Here is a 22,649-nt window from a genome sequence, read left to right as displayed (position 1 = left end):
TTTGTTCCTGTCACTTGAGACCGGTGTTGTATTAAGCATCCATGGATGCATAATAGCTGAAAAGGAAAATCAGTTTATGTTAGAAATACCAGGCAAATGTATCCACATTTAACACACATGGGAATTTGTAATTATTTGTCAAATTAGAACATTAATTCATCATTAGATTTAACTTTCATAAAAACTTGCCATGCACTGAAATTGTACTTGACGCAACAGTCTCTGAAACTGCAGGTGGCCTTAACTTGACTGCAGGTGCCCTGACTCAAACATGGGTGGAACTTTGTTGCCATCCTCTGGTAGCAAAGAGAAGTGCGCTACGCTGAAACCTTTATGCTGCTGTGTGAGGGACAATTAAAGCTACAAGAACCAACATTATGAAATAAAAAAAATACATTCTTGGCTGAATTTCCACGCTTTCCTCCGGCTCAAGTTTGACAGGGGTTTCATAAAATAATTCCCTGCCCCACATGGGCAGGGAATATGGGTTTCCTCCTTCAAGTTAGCCTTGAAGTCAAATCGACTACATTAAAATAAAAACTATTAAAAATAAAAAATAAAATATGCTTTATCCGAGAAATTCCTTGTTGATAGCATCGGTGAAAAGGGTATTGGTTGTTTGCCCCACACGTTAAATTAGACCAGCACACACATTGCTTAACTAAATCAACATGACTGACACAATGACACCGACTGGTGTTGAATTCATATATTACGTTTATTTGGTGGGAAATGTTAGGCTTAGACATTTTAATTTAAATTAATGGTGCATTACATGACTAATACTTTTATTGGTACCTACATTTCTCAATCATATGTCCAAGGTTTGAGCAGGCAAAATGTCAAAATGTATAAATATTCGGCTCCCACATATGCAACATGTTCAACCTAACACTGGTGCAGCTCCAGTAGGATAGCATCTAGTCTCTGGGCTGTACTGGGAGCAGCCTTGAGGGTTCAGAAACAACATTTTAATACCAGGTTTGAGAAACAAAGCCAAGATGACAACCATAAAGACAAGGAAAAGGTGAGTGTGAGTGTGTGTGAGAGAGAAAAAAAAAAAAGAGGAAAGAGAGAGAGAGACAATGTGTGTGCATTCACATGAATCACTCGCAGCATCTGAAAACAGTAACTGGAGGCTGGTTGTAAGAGGTCCAGCAGGAGATGAGCGTCTCCACTACACTGCCCTCCCAGGAGAGGGACCACGTCTTAGAGGACGACAGACGAGGGGCGCTAGCGTGGGTTACCATACAGAAGCTGAGATGCTGTGATTGGTGCTCTTATTATACACAGACAGGCTGCCCTGGCGGGAGTAGGGGGGGGGGGGTGGAAGAGGAGGGTCTCACGCAGAGACGGACCGGCTGCCCTGGTGGGGGGTCTCACGCAGAGACGTCCAAATCCTTGGGCCGGATCCTGACCACGTGCTCGAGCTGACCGGAGTCGGACACGTCGTAGCTAGTCTTGTACTTGGCCAGGATCTTCATCAGTGGGCGCAGCTTCAGCCACCACTGCTCCTTAGGGATCCTGTGGCTGGAGGTGAGGGGGAGGGAGGTGAGGGGGAGGGAGGTGAGGGGGAGGGAGGTGAGGGGGAGGGAGGTGAGGGATGTGAGGGGGAGGGAGGTGAGGGATGTGAGGGGGAGGGAGGTGAGGGGGAAGGAGGTGAGGGATGTGAGGGGGAGGGAGGTGAGGGGGAAGGAGGTGAGGGATGTGAGGGGGAGGGAGGTGAGGGATGTGAGGGGGAGGGAGGTGAGGGGGAGGGAGGTGAGGGGGAAGGAGGTGAGGGATGTGAGGGGGAAGGAGGTGAGGGATGTGAGGGGGAGGGAGGTGAGGGATGTGAGGGGGAGGGAGGTGAGGGATGTGAGGGGGAGGGAGGTGAGGGGGAGGGAGGTGAGGGGGAGGGAGGTGAGGGATGTGAGGGGGAGGGAGGTGAGGGGGAAGGAGGTGAGGGATGTGAGGGGGAGGGAGGTGAGGGGGAGGTAGGTGAGGGATGTGAGGGGGAGGGAGGTGAGGGGGAGGTAGGTGAGGGATGTGAGGGGGAGGGAGGTGAGGAGGAGGGAGGTGAGGGGGAGGGAGGTGAGGGGGAGGTGAGGGATGTGTTGGTTAGAAAGGGGACATGTTTAGAGAAGTATACAAAAATGTAGACCTTAACCTGCGTAACTTTTCAATGCAATCCCTATGTATGAGTGCAAAAATACCACAGGTAAGGGTTTTTATGCGCAGAACTACAGATGAAAAAGTTTAGAAATGCTCAAAGAAGGCCTGGGGGCGTGTAGTGTCTGAGGAGTGTGTGTGTGTGTGTAGTGTCTGAGGTGTGTGTGTGTGTGTGTAGTGTCTGAGGTGTGTGTGTGTGCGCGTGTAGTGTCTGAGGTGTGTGTGTGTGCGTGTAGTGTCTGAGGTGTGTGTGTGTAGTGTCTGAGGTGTGTGTGTGTGTGTGTGTGTGTGCGTGTGCGTGTAGTGTCTGAGGTGTGTGTGTGCGTGTAGTGTCTGAGGAGTCTGTGTGTGCGTGTAGTGTCTGAGGTGTGTGTGTGTGTGTGTGTGTGTACATACACAAAGTCGGTTTCGTCTCTGAGCTGCACCACCGGCTGGAACACCAGTGCTCGACGCCGCATGCCCAGCAGACAGCAGCTGTCCTCAGTGTTAGCAAACACTCTCCCTGGAGGCACCGGAGCAACAGTTAGGTACCACCTGACAGACTCACTCACGCACTGGCTGACTGACTCTCTGACTGGCTGACTGACTCTCTGACTGGCTGACTCACTCTCTGACTGGCTGACTGACTCTCTGACTGGCTGACTCACTCTCTGACTGGCTGACTCACTCTCTGACTGGCTGACTCACTCTCTGACTGGCTGACTCACTCTCTGACTGACAGACACAAAGACGTGACAGTAAGAATGTTTCTAGCTAACATTGAAAGCGTTGAGACAGCTCAAAGACAAGGGCAGCACTGCTATTACTGTACTATGAAGCTCCTACAGCAAGCTTGATGAAAAGGTACATGGGGCTAGCTACAGGTATAGATGGAGGTCATGGAGCCAGTATCAGTTAACAGATATATTTACCTTCGTCTTATGTCATCCATGTGCACAGAAAATAGACACAAAACAAAAAAGGAATTTAAATTGTATACCTGTAGTCTGTATGCACTATGTAATTTCTGTTGTGCAGAAATTAGGTGTTTTAGGACTCAATTCCACACCGTAATCTTACTGTGATAATATATATATATAATATAAAGTACCACGATAAAGGTCCATATTTTCATATTATGAAACGTCTACATAGGATTACAATTAGGATATATTAGTATACATGATCAGCATACAGCATGTGTTCAGGATGCTGTGTATTGAATTAAGTTAGGTTCAGCGCCCCCTTGAGGACAGCTACTGTAATGATTGACTCCATGACGGATCCGGGAAAGCTCTCTGCTTCACTACCACATCTCAGCAGGGAGGGAAAGCTGCCCGTGTAGACACAGTACGGCTCACTCTACCTTGTCTGAAGGTCTCCTTCAGCTTCTTGGAGAGCCACTGCATGGCTTTGGCCGAGATCTTGGTCCCGAAGTTGCGGTCGAACGGGGAAGGGGCCCCTCCCTAGCGAGACAAGCAGGGGGGGGTCAGGGTGTGAACGACCTGAACACTTCATCCACTCCCAACAAACATTACATTTACATTTAGTCATTTAGCAGACGCTCTTATCCAGAGCGACTTACAGTAAGTACAGGGACATTCTCCCCGAGGCAAGTAGGGTGAAGTGCCTTGCCCAAGGACACAACGTCATTTGGCACGGCCGGGAATCGAACTGGCAACCTTCAGATTACTAGCCCGACTCCCTCACCGCTCAGCCATCTGACTCCCATAAACAGCTAACGTTGGAAACCAGGTGCTCCTCCATCAACTATGTGCTAAACATGTCAAGTCAAGTCATTTTTATTTATAGAGCACATTTAAAAACAGCCAATGCCGACCAAAGTGCTGTACAAAATCATCAAATAGTGCAAAACAACAATAAATAAGAACAACAGACAAACATCACAATTACAGTAAGCACGAGTGACCCTAAACTGACTTGAAAGCCAAAGAATAAAAATGTAATTTAAGACGACACTTACCACCACCGTGTCCCTCTGGGATGTGGTGGTGACAGAACTCCCTTTCAGGTAAACATCTCTCCCTAAGGTGGAACAGTATACCCACTAGAGGTTGCCTACCTGCTGCATGTGCCCCAGGACATTCTTCCTGCAGTCGAACACTCCTCTGCCCTCCTCAGAGTACAGCTGGTAGATGAAGTCTGTGGTGTAGTTCTCGTTGCTGTTCTCGTTCCTGGAACACAGCACGGGCAAGAAGTGTTGAGGTCAAGGTTTGGAAAGGTAAACTGGCAGGGATGTAAAATGTGTAACAGAAAAGAAGCATGAGATCATTATTTTGTATTCAATGGTGTTCTCTCAGTGGGCTGGGAACTGGAAAGTAGAGTTGATAGTTCTGACAGCTTACAAGAAACTTGGTCTCAGGGATTTTGAGTCAAACGTCTGATCTAAGGACGGTACAAACTTCTGATCTCCACTGAATGTAACGGAAGATCAGGATCTGCGTCCGTCATAAGAAATCCTTCGAAAAACTGGAAATCTGACTAGTTATTTGATCAGGTTCAAAGATCTCAAGCCGACATGAACGGGTTTTTCAATTTATTTTTTAGACAGAATCACAGACTGCTTCAATCTTCTTTTTGACCATCGAGTTTTGATCGTGAATAATACTAAACAGGGTGGTAGTTATCCATCCGTTACCTGAGGATGAGTCCTCTCTGAATGCTGGTCTTCATCTTCTCTGTCAAGTGTTCAACATTGGACTGGAAAGAGAAAGAATTATGAACAAAACATCTCTTCACCACCAGAGGGCAGCACTAAGCCAGCACGACACTGTACTGTACTTTAGTCATCTGCTATGGAAGCAAATCAGTGTCATAATGTTTAGAATTTTAAAAAGGCATTGAATACTTAATATTTAAATTAAAAAAACACCAAAATTATTGGTTTTGAATTTGCCACATTTATTTCAATGAAGAAAAAAAAACTAACATTCAAGCTTCAGAGATTCTAATAGAACAAATCTTGAATTTCTGAAGATTGATTTTTTTTGGATCCGATTTTTATTTATTTATGGAAATAAATAAATCTTTCAATTTAGAGGTAAAAAAAAAAAAAAAAAAAAAAAAATCGGTGGTGTTCAAATGTCAATATTGTTGGTCGATCTCACCTGCAGGTCTTTGATGTCGAAGGGCTCTTCATAGATGTAGGCAGCGTCTGCCCCCGCTGCCAGCCCCCCCACGCTGGCCAGGTAACCACAGTAACCACCCATGGTCTCGATGATGAACACGCGGCGCTTGGTGCCACTGGCAGACTGCTTGATACGGTCACACGTCTGACACACACACACACACACACGCAAAGTTAGTGGATCAAGATTCAGCTGAGGTGGAATGGAAAGCCATTGCACAACCTGGAGTCCTGCAGCAGATTTATTCATAAGTGTGGTACATTTATATAAAATATTCATATTATTAAACTACCTACTGTAACTTATAACCTGAAGGGGAATATAGCCTACAAAACATTTCAGTACTCTTGTCTTAACATGTGACATCTAAATCCTGTGAAAACCTTGACTTCCACAATCACTTCCTGTCATTTAAAATGCAACTCATTTTGACAGTTTGATACATTCAATAAACTGGTCCCGTTCATATTCTAAGAAGATGTATTCCCCAGAAAGACGTGAATCCTGTAGGAGGATAGAGAGCACACACACACACTGGTAAACATGACAACCCAGGCAGTGTATCGAAGGTTGTGTTTTTCCATCTGTGGTAAACATTATTCTTCAAATAACTTGACATTGGACTGGTGCTAAGAACAGACTTCTATTGTTGCTATTTCTGGGTAGTATTGTTAAGTTTCACAGTGAGGGTTGAGGGGAAGGGGGGGGGGGGGCAGGGGGAGGGACTGGAAAGTTCTCTCTTACCTCTACGATGGCATTGAGTGCCGTATCGGCACCAATACTAAGGTCAGTGCCCGGCACATTGTTACTAATGGTGGCAGGCAGCATACACATCGGGATGCAATACTCCTCATAGCTGCCACGAGCCTCGTACAGCTGCAGCAGACACTCTAGTGCCTGAAGCGGGCGGAGGTACAAACACGTTAGAACAACTGGGGGGCGCCCTTCAGGACAGAGCGAGACAGCCTGCCCCGTTCAGGAGAGTACTCTGCCCGTTCTGGCTCTTTCCGTGTGATAGTGGCTATGGCTTCCCTTTGGCAGGAGGGGGGAGGGGTTAGGGGGAAGGAAGATGGACAGGAAAGAGAGAAAGAAATTGGGGGGTACAGACGTGGGGTAGGACAAGAGGGGTTTCACTCTTGCCAAAACAGGCACTGGTGAGGCTGTGTGTGTGTGTGTATGTTGCATGGCACCTCAAACATGGTGCCACTGCTTTGGAGCATAGCCAACAGAGGCCAGACCCAGAGGACTGCAGGCAGGCCAGACCCAGAGGACTGCAGGCAGGACAGACCCAGAGGACTGCAGGCAGGACAGACCCAGAGGACTGCAGGCAGGACAGACCCAGAGGACTGCAGGCAGGACAGACCCAGAGGACTGCAGGCAGGACAGACCCAGAGGACTGCAGGCAGGACAGGCACTGGGCAAGTCCACTGGTCGGGGAAGAGGACGGTTCGGGGACTGAGATGAAGGGTGGGAGATGAAGGCCAAGCAAAGACCCAGACTTGACATGTTTAATAACATACTGGAACACTAACACTGAAGGAAGTGGCTGTGTCTCTCTAACCTACATTTATTCATCTAGCAGACGCTTTTACAAAACCAGTTGTGCGGGGGGTTCCAGAGGTCACTGGTTTCTAAAAGATACCTACTGTCTGAGTTATCGCGGAGAGAATACTCTTGAAACATTTTAACAACATGCACTGGAGTAATAAGTTATAGTAAAGGGGCGATGCTGTTAGAAATACTTAAAGGGCTAGACTATTTACAGATTTACAGTTAGTTAGTGGAAGGAGGTAGGGTTAGTGCCATTAAGCAGTGTCAAGTCTGAACATCGTTGACCACTCACCTTAGATGGTGGGGTGGGGTAGGGTGGGAGGGGTGGACTGTTTGGGGGTAGGTGCAAGCACAGTCAAGGGACGGAGGGGGGCAGACGGAGCAAACATGGGGGCTACAACACACAGGTACGACCCAGCATGCCCCCGTGTTGTCCCTCACTTACCTGGACGCCACCAGCTCAGCTTTAAGCTCCACCAGTCACACCTGGCAGTCTAGGACTGACTCTGAATGGCTGGCTGATTAATAGAACATCAGTCACTATGGTACTGAATCTAGTACTGGGGAGGCAGGGAGTCAGGTGGCTGAGCGGTGAGGGAATCGGGCTAGTAATCCGAAGGTTGCCAGTTCGATTCCCAGTCATGCCAACTGACGTTGTGTCCTTGGGCAAGGCACTTCACCCTACTTGCCTCGGGGAGATGTCCCTGTACTTACTGTAAGTCGCTCTGGATAAGAGCGTCTGCTAAATGACTAAATGTAAATGTACTACTACTACTAACTCTATAACCTGGAAAGCAGCAGCTTATAGCCAGAGTATTGGTAATGGTTTCCTCCATGACTGTGTGAGTGTCTGGCTGGCTGGCTGGGCATGACTGTGTGTGAGAGGGTCTCTACTCTGGCTGGCCCCAGCCTCACTTACGTCAGTGATGGCGTTCAGAGCAGTGTCTGCCCCAATGCTGAGATCTGAGCCCGTCACATTGTTGGAGACAGTGGCAGGGACCATGACCATGGGCACACAGAACTCGTCATATTTCCCTCGGGCAGATAACAATTCCAAGAGTCCCAGGTAGGCCTGCAGGGCAGAGCCAAGGGCTTTAGTGTGTGCTGGGGGGAGGGTGGGAGGGAGGGTGTTGCTATGCGAGGAAACATGAGGGTGCCAAGGGAAGAGCCGGGTCTATCACAACGGACAGCAGCATGAAACAGACAGGTATCACTCCACACATCTACTACTCTGCATTATACAGGACGCACACACACACGCTCGCTCGCTCACTTACACACGCGCTCGTCACTTACACACACGCTCGTCACTTACACACACACACACACACACACACACACACGCTCGTCACTTACACACACGCTCGTCACTTACACACACGCTCGTCACTTACACACCCACACACCTCAGACTTAATCACAGCCAAAACCACAGATATAAAAAAGCCGGTTAACTTCTACAGAGGAAAGCGTGAAATGGCCAAATACAAAGCAGCTTGTTGACTAAATCTTCCCTTTCTTTTCTTGGCATTTGCCTCACTGTGTTCATTTCAACAGTTTGAATGCCTCCACTAAAGCAAGTCTGACGGACGCGAGGAGTCATTCCGAAAACTGGGAAATGAACTGCGAGGCTCTCATACTGCTTGCAGATTTGAAAGTTATTTGCCAGGGAGGCGGGCATGACTATGGCTGGCGTGTGGGCAGGACAATGCATGAAAGCATGTGGGTGGAAGCTGAGCTTAGAAAAGGAGCAGAGCAGTGGCAAGGGACAGCAAAATTAAACATAACAACCTCACAGCATACAATTTTGAAATAATAGCACACTTCTCAAAACATCATTTACAAATGAAAAGTATGGCAAAAAACTTACATTGCCAAAATAAATTCAAATGTTTGAACTCAAAAGTAGCGGGTAAAATGATGTAGCAAAGTACGGCACATGGTAACCAAACTAGACATTCACATACCTCAAACCCCCCGATGACTAGCAAGGCATTGATATTGTTTATACGCATCTGCTCTGCTAACTTTTCAAGGTGCTTTGCAGGCAGAGTCCTGGAGAACGAATTAGAAAGAATTTAATATTATTGCATGTATAAAACAAACACGACAAACAGAAACATGGAATAACTTCATGAACTGAAAGATTTCATCCAGCAACAGCAAGCTGAAAGGTAAGGATACATATTATACATACTGTACGTTAGACACTAATATTCCATCTGGCAGTGTTTACCTCTTGGTTCCCAGCAGAGATCCACCCTGGCCCGTCCATCCTCCCACATCAGCCCACTTGATCTCTTTTATCTGGGAGGAACACAGAGACACACGTTTAAGTTCAGAGGTCATGGGGCAATCCTGACTGCCTTTGCTTCTGTCCTTTCACCAGCAGCTGAAAGCTTGTCAAGGTTTGCCTGCTGCCGTTGTGTGTAAGCAGTTTGAATCAGTACTGTAAACATATTCTGCATTGCAGGCTTTATTCTACAGACACATCATTGGACAGTTTAGCAATCTTTATATCCTGTTTTTGGGGGTATAATCACATGATCAATTTCCCCTTTCAAAACCAACCGCGATAGTATGTTACTGTTGGCAAAAATACCATAACATCCATGTCAGTGAAACTTCAACTAAACCAAAGTATATAATATATATGATCATAACAATGCTATATGAAACAGAGCCTTTTGAAGCATGCAGGAGCCAATCCCTGGCAGCAAGAGCACAACAGTCAACATCTCCCTGAGGCAATCTCCTTAATCCTGGAGACACCTGGTTTAACCTTGCGTGTGTAGGGACTGAGGAACAAACTGAGGAAAAAGGTGTTTGGATTTCAGCACATAACTCTGTTCTACTCTCCTCTGGGCATTTACAACAGATCTAAGGTTTGTTTTTGTGAAGGCCATGTCCTGTACTGTGCTGTAACGTTATAAGATTTGTCGCCCCCCGTCAGCTAGGAGTGGTACTACCGAACCAAGCTAACCAGGGAGGGTGGGGGCGTCACTGACTGTAATTGGTTTACAGTAATCCAGGATGATCATCCTTCTGGAACCGCTGACCATGAACAGTCTAAGAGCAGGAATTCAGCACAGAGTGGCTTTAAGTGACACAATACAGTCTCCACCTCCAGTGTATTATAACCATAGCTTAAACTACAATACATACACTATACCAGCCAATTATTATTCTGCTGATTTTTTATACCTTGTATTATTAGAACTATACCATTAATGATAATATCACTGTCTCAAGTTATACCCTGACGATGACCTTACCATGGATACATTTACATAGTAATTTAGCAGACGCTCTTATCCAGAGCGACTTACAGTAAGTACAGGGACATTCTCCCCGAGGCAAGTAGGGTGAAGTGCCTTGCCCATGGACAAAACGTCATTTTGCACGGCTGGGAATCGAACCGGCAGCCGTCTGATTGGTAGCCCGATTCCCTAACCGCTCAGCCATCTGACCGACAACATTTGGGTTGTTGGTCCACTACAAAAGATTGCAACTTCGTAAGACATCATGATCCCAGTACCTGTCCCTTGTAGAATCCCTCGAAGCCATCGTTGACGGCGAACATCTTGTGTCCCTCGGAGATGCCCACCCTGACGGCCGAGCGCACGGCAGCGTTCATGCCCGCGGCGGGGGCGCCCACGTTCAGCACGGCCACGTTGAAGTTACTCTGAGAGGTCAGAGGTGAAAGGTCACACACACACACACACACACAGAGGTGAGAGGTCAAACAGAGGTGAGAGGTCACACATGCAGCTGGTTCACCCAGAAAATAACATGTTTACACTTCAGGATGTTGAAGCTGTAGAAATTCTGCACTTCCACTAGAAAAGGGGTGGTTTTGATCTGCATAGAGTTACATTACATTTAGTCATTTAGCAGACGCTCTTATCCAGAGCGACTTACAGTAAGTACAGGGACATTCCTCCCGAGGCAATTAGGGTGAAGTGCCTTGCCCAAGGACACAATGTCATTTTTGCACTCGAACCGGCAACCTTCTGATTAATAGCCCGATTCCCTAACCGCTCAGCCATCTGACTCCCCATCTTAAGTTAAGACAATCCGTTTTGCTACCTACAAATTGGATTTACTTGGGAATATTTTGGAACAGACTAGAACTCTCTCTTGCATCAGTGTCCTTCATTTGCTACGGTGTTCTGTTGTGTTCTCTATGTTTCACTGACCTTTGATCAATTATGGCTCACCTCAATTCCTCCCTCTTCAATCACAACACATCACCGCCCCCTTCCCATCATTAAACGTAAAGTTAATGAAAACGTCTATTATACCCGCATCACTGCTTAGTCTAAATGGAGTTGCCGACATACCATTAGCCAGTCTGTGTCCTTAGGCTTCAATAGTTTCGAAGTGGACCAGGTCAGAGAGGTTCGTCAATACGTTCCATCTCTCTTGTGTGTACATGCCCACCAAACAGATGTCCTTGCAAGGTGACTTACTTGTGACATCTCTGATTCAAGTTCACGGTGAGCCAGTAGCTTGTATGTCCTCAGATTGTTCTCAAAGCTCCTGTGAAGACACAGAATGGCACAATGAGAAACTGGTACAGTCTTTGTAGAAAGTGACAGGATTATATATATGTGTGTGTGTTGGTATAGGGGAATAAAGGAAGTCGATCTCTCGGATCTCAAGCACAATTTAGAATACAGTGGGGTCACCTAGCAACACCATCCATCCTGAAATTCTAAATCCAAAACGGCTAACAATGTTCTTCCTTTTGTTTAATGTATCATCAAGGGGGATGATTTCAGACACTGTGATCCAGAGTTGACGACCATGAACCCTCGACCAGCTGTTCTCTACCTGCCACGCAGCTTAACAGCCTCCTCAAACTTCTTCTCGTCCATGGCCTTCTGGACCTCCTGAGTCTGTGGGAAGAACGGGGATTCATAAGCAGCTCCACCATGAGTGTTAGAAACAGCAGAAAAGTATATCTGCAGGTAACCACTTTACTGTGGAATACATCCGTTTTACACAACGATTCAGATAACGCAAAAGAAAAGCAGGGTGTGCGTCTGGAGTTTAGACAGAGCAGACTGGCATTACATCATCGGATTGCGGAAACGACCAGTCAACCAAATGGCCTGGATAATGATTAATCAGAGAGCAAAACAATTACTGCATAATGTCCTGCACAGAAACCAAGGAGTCCCTTATATCTGCACAGTGTTATATTGAGGCTTCCCTCACTGACTGCCATTATAGTATGTAAAACAAGTACAAACACATGTAAGGCTAACATGATTAACAAGGCCTATGTATGAAAAATGTATAATGCAAAAGCAGTCATTTTAGAAAGGCGGGGTTGTAAAAAAGGCAAAGACTAGTAATGCTTTTATTTGCGATCTTGGGATTGTTATCGTACTGGGGATGCGTATGTGTGTGTTATTGTACTGAGGATGTGTGTGTGCGTGAGGATGTGTGTCTGTGTTATTGTACTGAGGATGTGTGTGTGTGTGTGTGCGTTCATGAGGATGTGTGTGCGCGTGTTATTGTACTGAGGATGCATGTGTGTGTGCGGTCATGAGGATGTGTGTGTGTGTGTGTGTGTTATTGTACTGAGGATGTGTGTGTGTGTGTGTGTGTTTTCAGGACCTGAGCCTGGGGCCAGAAGAGTACCTACCATCTGAACACATTCCATGAGGGGCAGTCTCACGGACTGGTTCCCACAGAGAGACACCACACAGGCTGGTGTGTTAGCCGTGGTCTCCAGCAAGGCTAGGACCGCCTCCACACCCATACGACTGGCCTGGGCAGGACACATTACATTTAGTCATTTAGCAGACGCTCTTATCAAGAGCGACTGACAGTAAATACAGGGACATTCCCCCCGAGGCAAGTAGGGTGCCCAAAGACACAATGCCAATTTTCACGACAGGGAATCGAACCGGCAACCTTCTGATTAATAGCCCGATTCCCTAACCGCTCAGCCATCTGACCCCCAAAGACACACTAAGTCAGTCCACACAAAGTTCAGCTTATCCTCTTTTCCCCATCTCTCCCATGTTCCTATTCATAATCCTTCTGTATCTCCCCCTTCACTTTCTATCAAATCTTTGTTTTATTGTATTTTATTTTAAATGACACATTCCTAGGCTGGTATTATCCTCCCCCCCCCCCCCCTCGGTGTGTTGTCGCGGTACATCCCAGCACGTACCACAGCATATATCTGTTAATGTGCTTAACCTAAAAGCACCGGCGATTCCTCTAAAAAGCAAATGAGTGCGTCGCACGAGCAGGATTAGAGACGGACTACCAGGGCACAGACCCATGGTGCGCTGGATTCGACTTGCTTGGCACACCGAGTGCACAGAGCGTAGAGTTTATATTAGAGATTTTACAGGCTATGTTGTGTCGCGATAGGCGAATGAAGTGTACCTAAAGAGCATGGTACCCACCAGGATGCGGTCGAAGGCGGAGGGTGTTCCTCCTCGCTGGACGTGGCCCAGGATGGTCACACGCGTGTCGAACCCCAGGCACCGGACCACCAGCTTGGCAGAGAACACAGGGTTTAGCGAGACACGAAATCCAATTTAAATTATATTTAATGTTAGTAAACATGCAATGTAAAAGTGTGCATTAACACTGGACGGAAAAGTATCTGCAATGTTTTATATTGCAGATATGGTAGGCTAATAATATCAATTATTGCTACTGCTAGCAATAACACTAAACAGGCCTAGCTTCTGAAATACAAAACGAAGAGAATCTTAAACGTCAAACTACTGACAAAAATCTGAATTATTTTTTAAAACATAAATCAGACAACAATCACATGCTTCAAATAAATATGGCAAGGGAAACAGCAAAGCACATGCAAACCATTAATTTCAGTCATGTTAGTTGGGGTCTTTTAAGGTAGGGTTGAGCACATTAAATCTCGAAGCGGGTAAGATTGTTTTTCAAAATGCAGCAAACGACATCGGTTGTTTTGGATTAAATACGTAAATACTGCAGGCTAGTCGGTTCAGCTCAGGATGTTCCGGGAACAAATAAAATATTCTGTCAAGGCACAAATGACGTCCGAATTTACGAGTTCACCTTTTGAATTAAAACATGTACTGTGTATACAGCGTGAGGCTAAAAACGAGAAGAACCTACGCAAGTACTTCGGCCTTAGGCCAGCCTTAACATTCCAGTGTCTTTCAGAGCCTGTAGTGTGTAAGCGGTGATAGGAAAGCAGGTGACCGCAGTCTGCGAGCGAGAGCAGAGCCGTCTTACCACAGCAGAGTGGCATCCACAGGCGGAGTGCCAGCAGCGGGGCGCAGCGACAGAGTGAAGCCACACCAGAGGGCGGAAGGAGAGGGCAACAGTACAGTCTCAAGCTGTGCCACTACCAGCGGGGCTGGCACTGTACTTACATTCTTGACATGGTCGGTAGTTATGGGCTTGTTGTTACAATCAATTGCCCCCTCAGCTACTATTATGATATTCAGCCGTTTCATTCCTGCTCGGTTCTACGTTGGGAGGTGAAAGACACATGACAGAGAACTGAAACAGATGGTTTGGCATGGGCTTTCAAAAGCTGGAGGCCAGAGTGTGGAAAGACGTCTGAGGACCATCAAGGAGTACTGAGTCTCCCCAAAGAAGACTACACTATCAATGTTTGCACAGTCAAAATGAGCAATATCCTGTCTACCTTTCTGTCTGTTTCACAGATAAGGTTGTTCTGTTCTGCTCACTCCTTGCTTCGTTTATTCTCCCGTCTTGGAAGATACAAAACAGTAGAGGCAGTGAACATGGCAAGACAATCCGACTTCTCTGTTCTGATTGACCGGTAGACTGCTTAGACACCGCCCAGCCTCCAGACTTTTGGCTTCCCCTTGGATGCCGTGCTCCAGTACTCACATCCTTGACATAACTAGAGGTTATAGATTTCCCGTGTCTGTCAATGGCTCCCTCGGCCACTATGATTATGTTCAACCTTGTACCTCTGGAACGAGTCTGGTCCATAAAAACGAAGTTGTTGTCAAAGAGAAAACTGTTACACACAAGTGATTTAACAATGCATCGCATAATATACTATGAAAATGCTGGCGTTGACTGATTCTATTTGGTTATGTCCTGTCCTACCCTACCCAGTCTTAGTCTAGACTTAATCTGGTCATCCTCCCTGATGCTGGTCATGACTCAAACAGGTATAAACCAGTACAACACAGTTAGGTGATGAACAGAAGACAGAGAGAGGTGTTCAGCTGCCCTTGAGACATAGTAACATTTACATTTAGCAGACGCTCTTATCCAGAGCGACTTACAGTAAGTACAGGGACATTCCCCCCGAGGCAAGTAGGGTGAAGTGCCTTGCCCAAGGACACACTGTCATTTTGCACGGCCGGGAATCGAACCAGCAACCTTATGATTACTAACCCGATTCCCTAACCACTCAGCCACCTGACTCCCTAACACAGCAGGTAAGGGGGAGGATCAGGAGGAGGTGTTACCGCAGACAGCTTCTGACACATCTTGTCCTCCCATCCGTCAGCTGGAGGCATCTCTGGGATCAGCACCCAGTCAGCCCCACACGCCAGGGCGCTCACGAGAGCGAGGTACCTGGACACACACACACGCGCACGCGCACATGCACACGCAGACACGCACACGCACACACGCACACACGCGCACACACGCACACACACACGCACACACGCACACACGCACACACGCAGACACAAACACACACGCAGACACGCACACACACACACAGACACGCAGACACACGCACACACACACACGCAGACACGCAGACACACACGCACACACACAGACACGCAGACACACGCACACACACACACACACGCAGACACACACGCACACACACGCAGACACACGCAGACACGCACACACACACGCAGACACGCACACACACACGCAGACACGCACACACGTTGCAAAGCTGATGTGTAGTGCCGGTAAAATGTGTTTGGTTTGCTTTTGAGCTGATAAGTTTGTAACTTGCACCTTACCCACAATGCCTTCCCATAACTTCCAAAACAAAGGTCCTCTGGTGACTGTGAGAAAAGACAGAATTACATTAAGGAGTATCACCAAATCATCGACACTAACAGACCTAAAGTATCAATTCCATTCCATGCGCCATTGACACAGCAGTTCTGACCTCTGACCCCAAGGCCAGCAAGAGAGCTGATAGGCTAATCCGGACAGGATGTACAGAGACCGTCTTATTTGTTATTGGGAGTCTGTTTTTGGTCTGATGCATCTTTTTATACAAGTAAAATATTCTAAACCTAATCTAATCCGACCCAATCTGAACATTTTCCGAGCAGTTCCTCCTAACCTCTGGGCAGTGGTCATGATGGCGTCTACCACCTCGATGATCCTGTGCAGGGCAGAGTCGGTCCCTATCGTCATGTCTGTGCCGCAGAAGTCGTTGTCAATGGATCCCACCATTCCCACTATGTGCAGGGCGGAGTACTTCTGCACTGCATCTTCATCAATCAAACCTGCGGCAGAGAGGAAGGAGTAAATATCAATTCTTGTCTGAGTCCGTCTCAGAGACAAAGAAGACATCTCTGGCTGAGCTTTGTGAAAATCATCCACACATGCAATCCTACGGTCCCAAGGATGGAATGGGTTGTCAGGACTAAACCTTGCAGATTAAAAAACATTTCTTTATGGATTTCTCATTAATCCTGTTCTAAAATCACGGTAGATTAAGTTAACTGCAGAGTCAATGAAGATGCGAATCCATCAACCGTTTTCAATGCACTTCAATAACACAAGAAGACAAGTAACCGTTCAGAAGACAGATCACTGTTCCATATATTAGATGCTGAGATTCTAGATGAAGCTAGACCCGTTAGTCCTAAACCAAGACGACATTAGAAAACTCCCCTCCCAGCCCAATAAACTGCTCTTTGACACATTTAGTCATTTAGCAGACGCTCTTTTCCAGAGCGACTTACAGTAAGTACAGGGACATTCCCCCCGAGGCAAGTAGGGTGAAGTGCCTTGCCCAAGGACACAACGTCATTTGGCACAGCCGGGAATCGAACCAGTAACATTCAGATTACTAGCCCGAATCCCTAACCGCTCAGCCACCTGACTTCCTCTTTGACAATGCTGGCCCCGCAGTCATGTGGTCAAAAGGTCAGGTCAAGCCAGGCTGCTGACGAGCCTCCGGAAAGCACCTTGCTGGACCAGTTCTCCCAGCAGGCCGCTCCACTCCTCCCTGAAGAGGTTGGCTCCCGTCAGGCTGCCGTCTCCTCCGATCACGCACAGGTTGGTGATGCCGCGCTGCACCAGGTGGTGCGCGGCCTTCAGACGCCCCTCGTGGGTCCGGAACTCTTTGCACCGGGCACTGCCGATCACGGTGCCACCCTGGAGGGATGCAACCAAGTTGCACAGAAGTCAGGGGTTGCTAATGCGTGTGATGGGCAGGGGCGTCGCTCAGAATGTTGGGGCCCCATAAAGAGACTGAAATTTGGGCCCCCCTCCTCCCCATTTTGGTTTGGTCCGTTTTTTTTAATTCAACACATTTTTCCTTACAAGCTTTTCAAGGGCCCTCTCCCTCTCCCTGGCAACGGGTTGCTACAGTACACATAATTTCTGGTTAAACTGTGACTGGAGGCTGATTGGAGACGGTGTGTCTGTTCATTAGACGTCTCAGGACCTACTTACCACTTGTAACATGCTGGAGACACTTTCCCATGATGCCTCCTCGATGTTGTCTCCTCCATCCACCATACCCTGATAACCCTGGCAGGAACAACAACAGAGTATTCAACCCTCAAAATCCATTACATTTAGTCATTTAGCAGACGCTCTTATCCAGAGCGACTTACAGTAAGTACAGTGACATTCTCCCCGAGGCAAGTAGGGTGAAGTGCCTTGCCCAAGGACACAACGTCATTTTGCATGGATGGGAATCGAACCGGCAACCTTCTGATTAATAAACCGATTCCCTAACCGCTCAGCCATCTGACCCCCCATTACATTCTTCATGCTCAGCGGAATCCTGTGTTCCTTCCTGCAGTACTATACAGTACTGCAATACATCTAGCTCAAGATATATGAAGCTTTACCGACTGGAGTGTGACAGAGTTCACAAGAAACTTCGCTAGAAACCGGATGTACTGTAAATCTGCGAGACTGTCAGACTTAATACAAGTTAAGAAGGCAGCACAACGGATGATGAACTCCTATACCTGTCACTGCAGGTCGCAGCGATAGTAATCTGTTGGCTGACATGAACAGGTTCCAACAGATAACAGTGCTAACTGAGAGAGAGAGAGAGAGAGAGAGAGAGAGAGAGAGAGAGAGAGAGAGAGAGAGAGAGAGAGAGAGAGAGAGAGAGAGAGAGAGAGAGAGAAAGGTACGAGTGCTGCAGCTTAATACTTCCAGTCAGTTACATAACGGCTGAGTGAGGACCAGAGAGCTCACAGCCGGAGGAAGACACACGCACTCCAGAACGAGCAGGCCTGCTCAGCCTGTCTGCTTAACACACGCACTCCAGAACGAGCAGGCCTGCTCAGCCTGTCTGCTTAACACACGCACTCCAGAACGAGCAGGCCTGCTCAGCCTGTGTGGTTAACACACGCACTCCAGAACGAGCAGGCCTGCTCAGCCTGTCTGGTTAACACACGCACTCCAGAACGAGCAGGCCTGCTCAGCCTGTGTGGTTAACACACGCACTCCAGAACGAGCAGGCCTGCTCAGCCTGTGTGGTTAACACACGCACTCCAGAACGAGCAGGCCTGCTCAGCCTGTGTGGTTAACACACGCACTCCAGAACGAGCAGGCCTGCTCAGCCTGTGTGGTTAACACACTCACTCCAGAATGAGCAGGCCTGCTCAGCCTGTGTGGTTAACACACGCACTCCAGAACGAGCAGGCCTGCTCAGCCTGTGTGCTTAACACACGCACTCCAGAACGAGCAGGCCTGCTCAGCCTGTCTGCTTAACGTGAAGAACTGGGACTAAGTCGTGTGTGATTTGGGGGAGACTCTAAAGACTCGTGTATTTGATTGACGGCAAGAACTGGGAGGTCTTTGTGCTTTTAGCTTAGCTCAGACACTTACCTCATGAATGAAGTAAACTTTGGCTCCCACATAGATTCCCATCCGGACGACAGCCCGGACAGCAGCATTCATTCCTGGCCAAAAAGAAAAGAGTATTTAAAGGAAGGTACTGTGTGCAGTTGTACTTGACAGAGGTTCACTTTAGATACTTCATATGTGATACATTTTTATTTATTTCAAATCAGTAGAGATGCACATCATCAAAATAGTTTGAGTCCCAAGATTAAGAGTGTGTTTGTGTGGGAGGGAGGAGGAGGGGAGGGGGGGGGGGGGGGGTAGGAGGGGGGGGGGGTAGGAGGGGGGCGTGCAGGCAGGCCCGTCGTTTCATCCACAGCAGGACTCACTGCCATGTTTGGTAAAATACGAACTGACTCCTCCTACACTCAGTCTGAAAGTTGTTTGATCTCTTCCGAGACAGGAGAGATGCTCGGTCTGTGCCCTGAATGAGGATGTCTAGTTAGCCTCAACTCAAACCGTACAAACAACGGCTCAGGCATCACACATTCTGCCAAGCAGATCCTTGGATCAGGGCCGATTCTGGGAGGGCTGAACAATGACATGAAAGGTCTGCTTTCCCAGCCTCTCTCTCCAAACTGGCAAACCATGTAAGGGTAACCAGGCTGTATTGCTGTTACTAAGCAACATGGCACTAGAGCTTGACAGTTTGGAAGAGAGAAATTAGGATAAATATAAAAGAAGATCAAACTGTACAATTTCCTGTAGATATGGGCCTCTTGCATAAAAAGACAGGGATCCCACAGTGGTAGTTCATCACTGATTGTCCAAAAGGCACAACCATCTTCCTGTCATGTGACACTTCAAGTATTCCGTTGCATCGTAGACTAACTATACAACCACAGAGTAGACAGAGAGAGGCACAGGAAGAGATAAAGGAGAGAGAAGACTGAAAGTGAGAAAGAGGTATTGAAGTAGAGTGGAAATAGAAAAGAGACAGATGTAGAAAGAAAAAGAATGCACCATTGCTGAACCACTGGTTAGACGTCCGACTAAAAGGCTGTAGGTCAGTTACTCAGACACTGCGGAGTTCCTGCCATACAGTCATGCATGGTCTGAGTTGTTTGCAGATGAACAGAATAGCCTGGTTGTTATGTTAGGAGCCCAGCTTGAGGTTTTCCATCCAAGCAACCACATTCAAATGACCTTCTTCTGTTCTAAGTCAATCAACCCAATGAGCTAGTCAGTCAATCAGGCAAGCTAAGCCATGCAGTTCAACACATCCATTTTTCGGGACTGGACATGCTGTAGGTTTATCTCATAACTGCAATTTAGTATCCTACATGTGGGAAATAGTCTGTCGTTTTAAATGACTAATAGTGCAATGTGCTAGCTAGTACAGAGCTGCCTACTCTAGGTGGTGCAGAGTGCCATGTCATGTTGCCAATGGATGCTGAGTCATCAATCAACTCATCCTTCTCCCACTGTTGGCCTGACAACTTTTTGCTCCTTAAAGTACGTATGCTGTGTGCACTCACCAATGCATTAACTAGCAGACATCTGTCCTTCAAACTTAATCTGACCTGCTCGTGGCTGGGGTTCCTTTGACGCTGCGCTCGGAAAAGCACGCGGTGATGACGCACCTGCAGTTTATCACGTACGCAGGACATCCCCACAGCAGCTTTCCACAAGAATATTCAGCACTGGCTCTTAATTAGTATGGATAGTATAAGTAGATCCTATGTAGCCTACTATACTTTCTACTAATTAATAATGTTTTAGCAGTGATGCAAGTAGTCAAAAAGTGATAGCGCCCTACTTTGTAGCCCACATTTATGCTTGACTTCCTGATTCGCAAACTCGCTGGTTACAAAAATTGGCATATAGACAGATACTGGTAGCCAATGTGTCATCAATTCCATTTTCCATAACATAATTTGTTTTCAAAACATGATGTTTGAGAATTTCACAAACTAGCCGACTGGATCCGCAATGCAGTGGCACTGGCAACAATGTGGAATTAATCTGGTGCGGTTGGAAATGAAAGATTGCATCAGGGCTGTTGTTTAACACACAACACCAGTCGAATAATATTTCACCTGAACAGTGGGCTCACAGACATCTTGGATTTCTAAGAGTGAGAATTCTTCCAATCAGTGTAGATAGCATTAGCCTGCTAGCTGACTAGCAAGCCACACAATTGCTATATCATAATAATTTCCACGAATCACGGGGATGAACCGTTGTAACTAGCCTACATATCAACCCTGCACATGTATGAAAATGAAACAAGTTTGTTTCGAGTTTATTAAACAGGTGCTTTTTGCCCTCTACGGCCTCCACACTGTTACAATGTCACAGCGTTCATTGTCTGGCACTCATTTGTCAATACCTTGAGCATCCCCGCCGCTGGTGAGTACTGCGATAGATTTCCCCGCCCCGGTCAGATTCTCGAAGAATCTCTTGGTGTCTGGCTGCGCCATCTTCACAGCTTTTCACGTACACTCCTTTAATTTGATTGATATACTGTTACAGATAAAACGGTTAAAAAAAAAGTCTTCCAGTAAGGGAAGTCTGACAACACACACCCCCCCTTTCCTATTTTCTTCCCTGCAGCCCCGTATCCTCTCGGTTCCGCAACTCTTTCACCATTTGCATAGTGCGAGCCTTCAGTGGTAAATGGACAGCAGCGCCATCCAATGAACTGTCGGTTCACTCACGAGCTCAATTATTTAGACCAATTGGGGCCATTGTGGGCTGATGACTTGAAAGGAACAGCCCATTCGCAATTGAACGAGGGTTCCATCAGGTCCTTAACAAGAGCTCACGCACCTAGGCTCATTTTTAGAAGGCGTGACCGCCAGAAATTGTACATTTACCTCGACAAGGTTTGAATGACAATAATGAACTCATATGAACGTTCTACTATTGTTAAGAGTAGGCTACAATTTACGCATGGTATTTACACTAACCGACCTTGCTCAAATATGTATTAGACAATTTATATCTGTTGAACAAATTCCATGCGCTTGCGCCCCCTTGTGGGACTTTTTCAAAAGAGTTTTACATCGCCATCGTGTGGCTTAATTTTTTCTTTGACACTTTCACTTGTGTTGTGTTGCTGTTTAAAGTAAATTAAGTCATATTTAATACTGTCAATGAAGTGACAAAACCTTGTATACATATAATAATTTTATTTGATAAATATACTCTTTTATAATTCATATAATATCCAGCAGAGATTATTCCTAGTCAAGAGAATAACTTCTGATTGATCGTTTATCGCCGACGGAGAGTGCGGTTCTGCAGTCTCTGAAGGATCCTCTTGACTCTGTCATTCACAACCTCCCAAGCACAGTTCTGATCGTCCTATAGGAAAAAGTGCAGAAAAACAGCGCCAACTTTACATGAGCACATTAAGTCACATCAGTCACAGAAACATAATTGAGTTAACGACAGAATTTTTGATAACCACAATTGTATATATGTTTTATATACATTGTTCATTAATATCTTAAAAAAAAATTAAGCTAAAATATTAATATCTACGATTTACTTATTTTGATGCTGACCTTTTTGTGTTTCAGAAATTCGTCTAGCTTGTCAAAGCAGACAGTCACTGGTTCAAGGTCAGAAAAGGAGATGTGGGTCGCCTGTGATAAGAAGAAAGAGCAAATAAGTCAGTCCATTTCATCTAGCACTGAGAGACACGTGAATAACATAACAATATGTCGACATTATGATCCCGGAAAGCTTCTACTCACACAAGACGTTAGCCTGTAATGATCTATGAGG

At 46.6% G+C, this 22,649-nt stretch overlaps 1 protein-coding gene across 9 annotated transcripts; it reads right to left on the bottom strand.

The window, feature by feature from the left end:
• Nucleotides 1–699: 699 nt before the first annotated feature.
• Nucleotides 700–21,504, bottom strand: pfkpa (phosphofructokinase, platelet a). Of its 9 annotated transcripts, XM_062479384.1 has the most exons (23): nucleotides 21,247–21,504; nucleotides 18,900–18,973; nucleotides 17,502–17,579; nucleotides 17,012–17,201; nucleotides 16,159–16,324; nucleotides 15,827–15,871; nucleotides 15,305–15,413; nucleotides 14,225–14,320; nucleotides 13,262–13,354; nucleotides 12,487–12,612; nucleotides 11,667–11,731; nucleotides 11,303–11,372; nucleotides 10,369–10,515; nucleotides 9,067–9,137; nucleotides 8,798–8,885; nucleotides 7,750–7,902; nucleotides 6,024–6,176; nucleotides 5,259–5,423; nucleotides 4,790–4,851; nucleotides 4,214–4,325; nucleotides 3,497–3,596; nucleotides 2,548–2,653; nucleotides 700–1,530 (listed from the first exon to the last, which is right to left on the bottom strand). In XM_062479384.1, exons 1-23 carry the CDS (start codon nucleotides 21,335–21,337, stop codon nucleotides 1,380–1,382), a joined length of 2,511 nt encoding a protein of 836 aa, XP_062335368.1. In that variant the 5' UTR covers nucleotides 21,338–21,504; the 3' UTR covers nucleotides 700–1,379. The 9 variants fall into 9 exon arrangements, with proteins under 9 accessions (XP_062335368.1, XP_062335360.1, XP_062335366.1 ...); XM_062479376.1 differs by lacking the exon at nucleotides 6,024–6,176 and having other exon boundaries at nucleotides 2,548–2,647; nucleotides 3,485–3,596; XM_062479382.1 differs by lacking the exon at nucleotides 6,024–6,176.
• Between the last annotated feature and the right edge of the window lie 1,145 nt (nucleotides 21,505–22,649).

This window comes from Osmerus eperlanus, chromosome 15 (assembly GCF_963692335.1).
Source record: "Osmerus eperlanus chromosome 15, fOsmEpe2.1, whole genome shotgun sequence".
NCBI classification, from domain to species: domain Eukaryota; kingdom Metazoa; phylum Chordata; class Actinopteri; order Osmeriformes; family Osmeridae; genus Osmerus; species Osmerus eperlanus.
Note: the sequence above shows the minus strand (reverse complement) of the source record. Positions and strands in the feature narration are given on the sequence as shown.

Coding starts and splice junctions, on each gene's coding strand:
- pfkpa (XM_062479384.1), bottom strand. CDS start 21,337: ATGGCGCAGCCAGACACCAAGAGATTCTTCGAGAATCTGACCGGGGCG. Junction 9,138..10,368: donor AGGGATTCTACAAGGGACAG/GTACTGGGATCA, acceptor TGTTCCTCCCAG/ATAAAAGAGATCAAGTGGGC. Junction 2,654..3,496: donor GAAGGAGACCTTCAGACAAG/GTAGAGTGAGCC, acceptor CGGTGCCTCCAG/GGAGAGTGTTTGCTAACACT.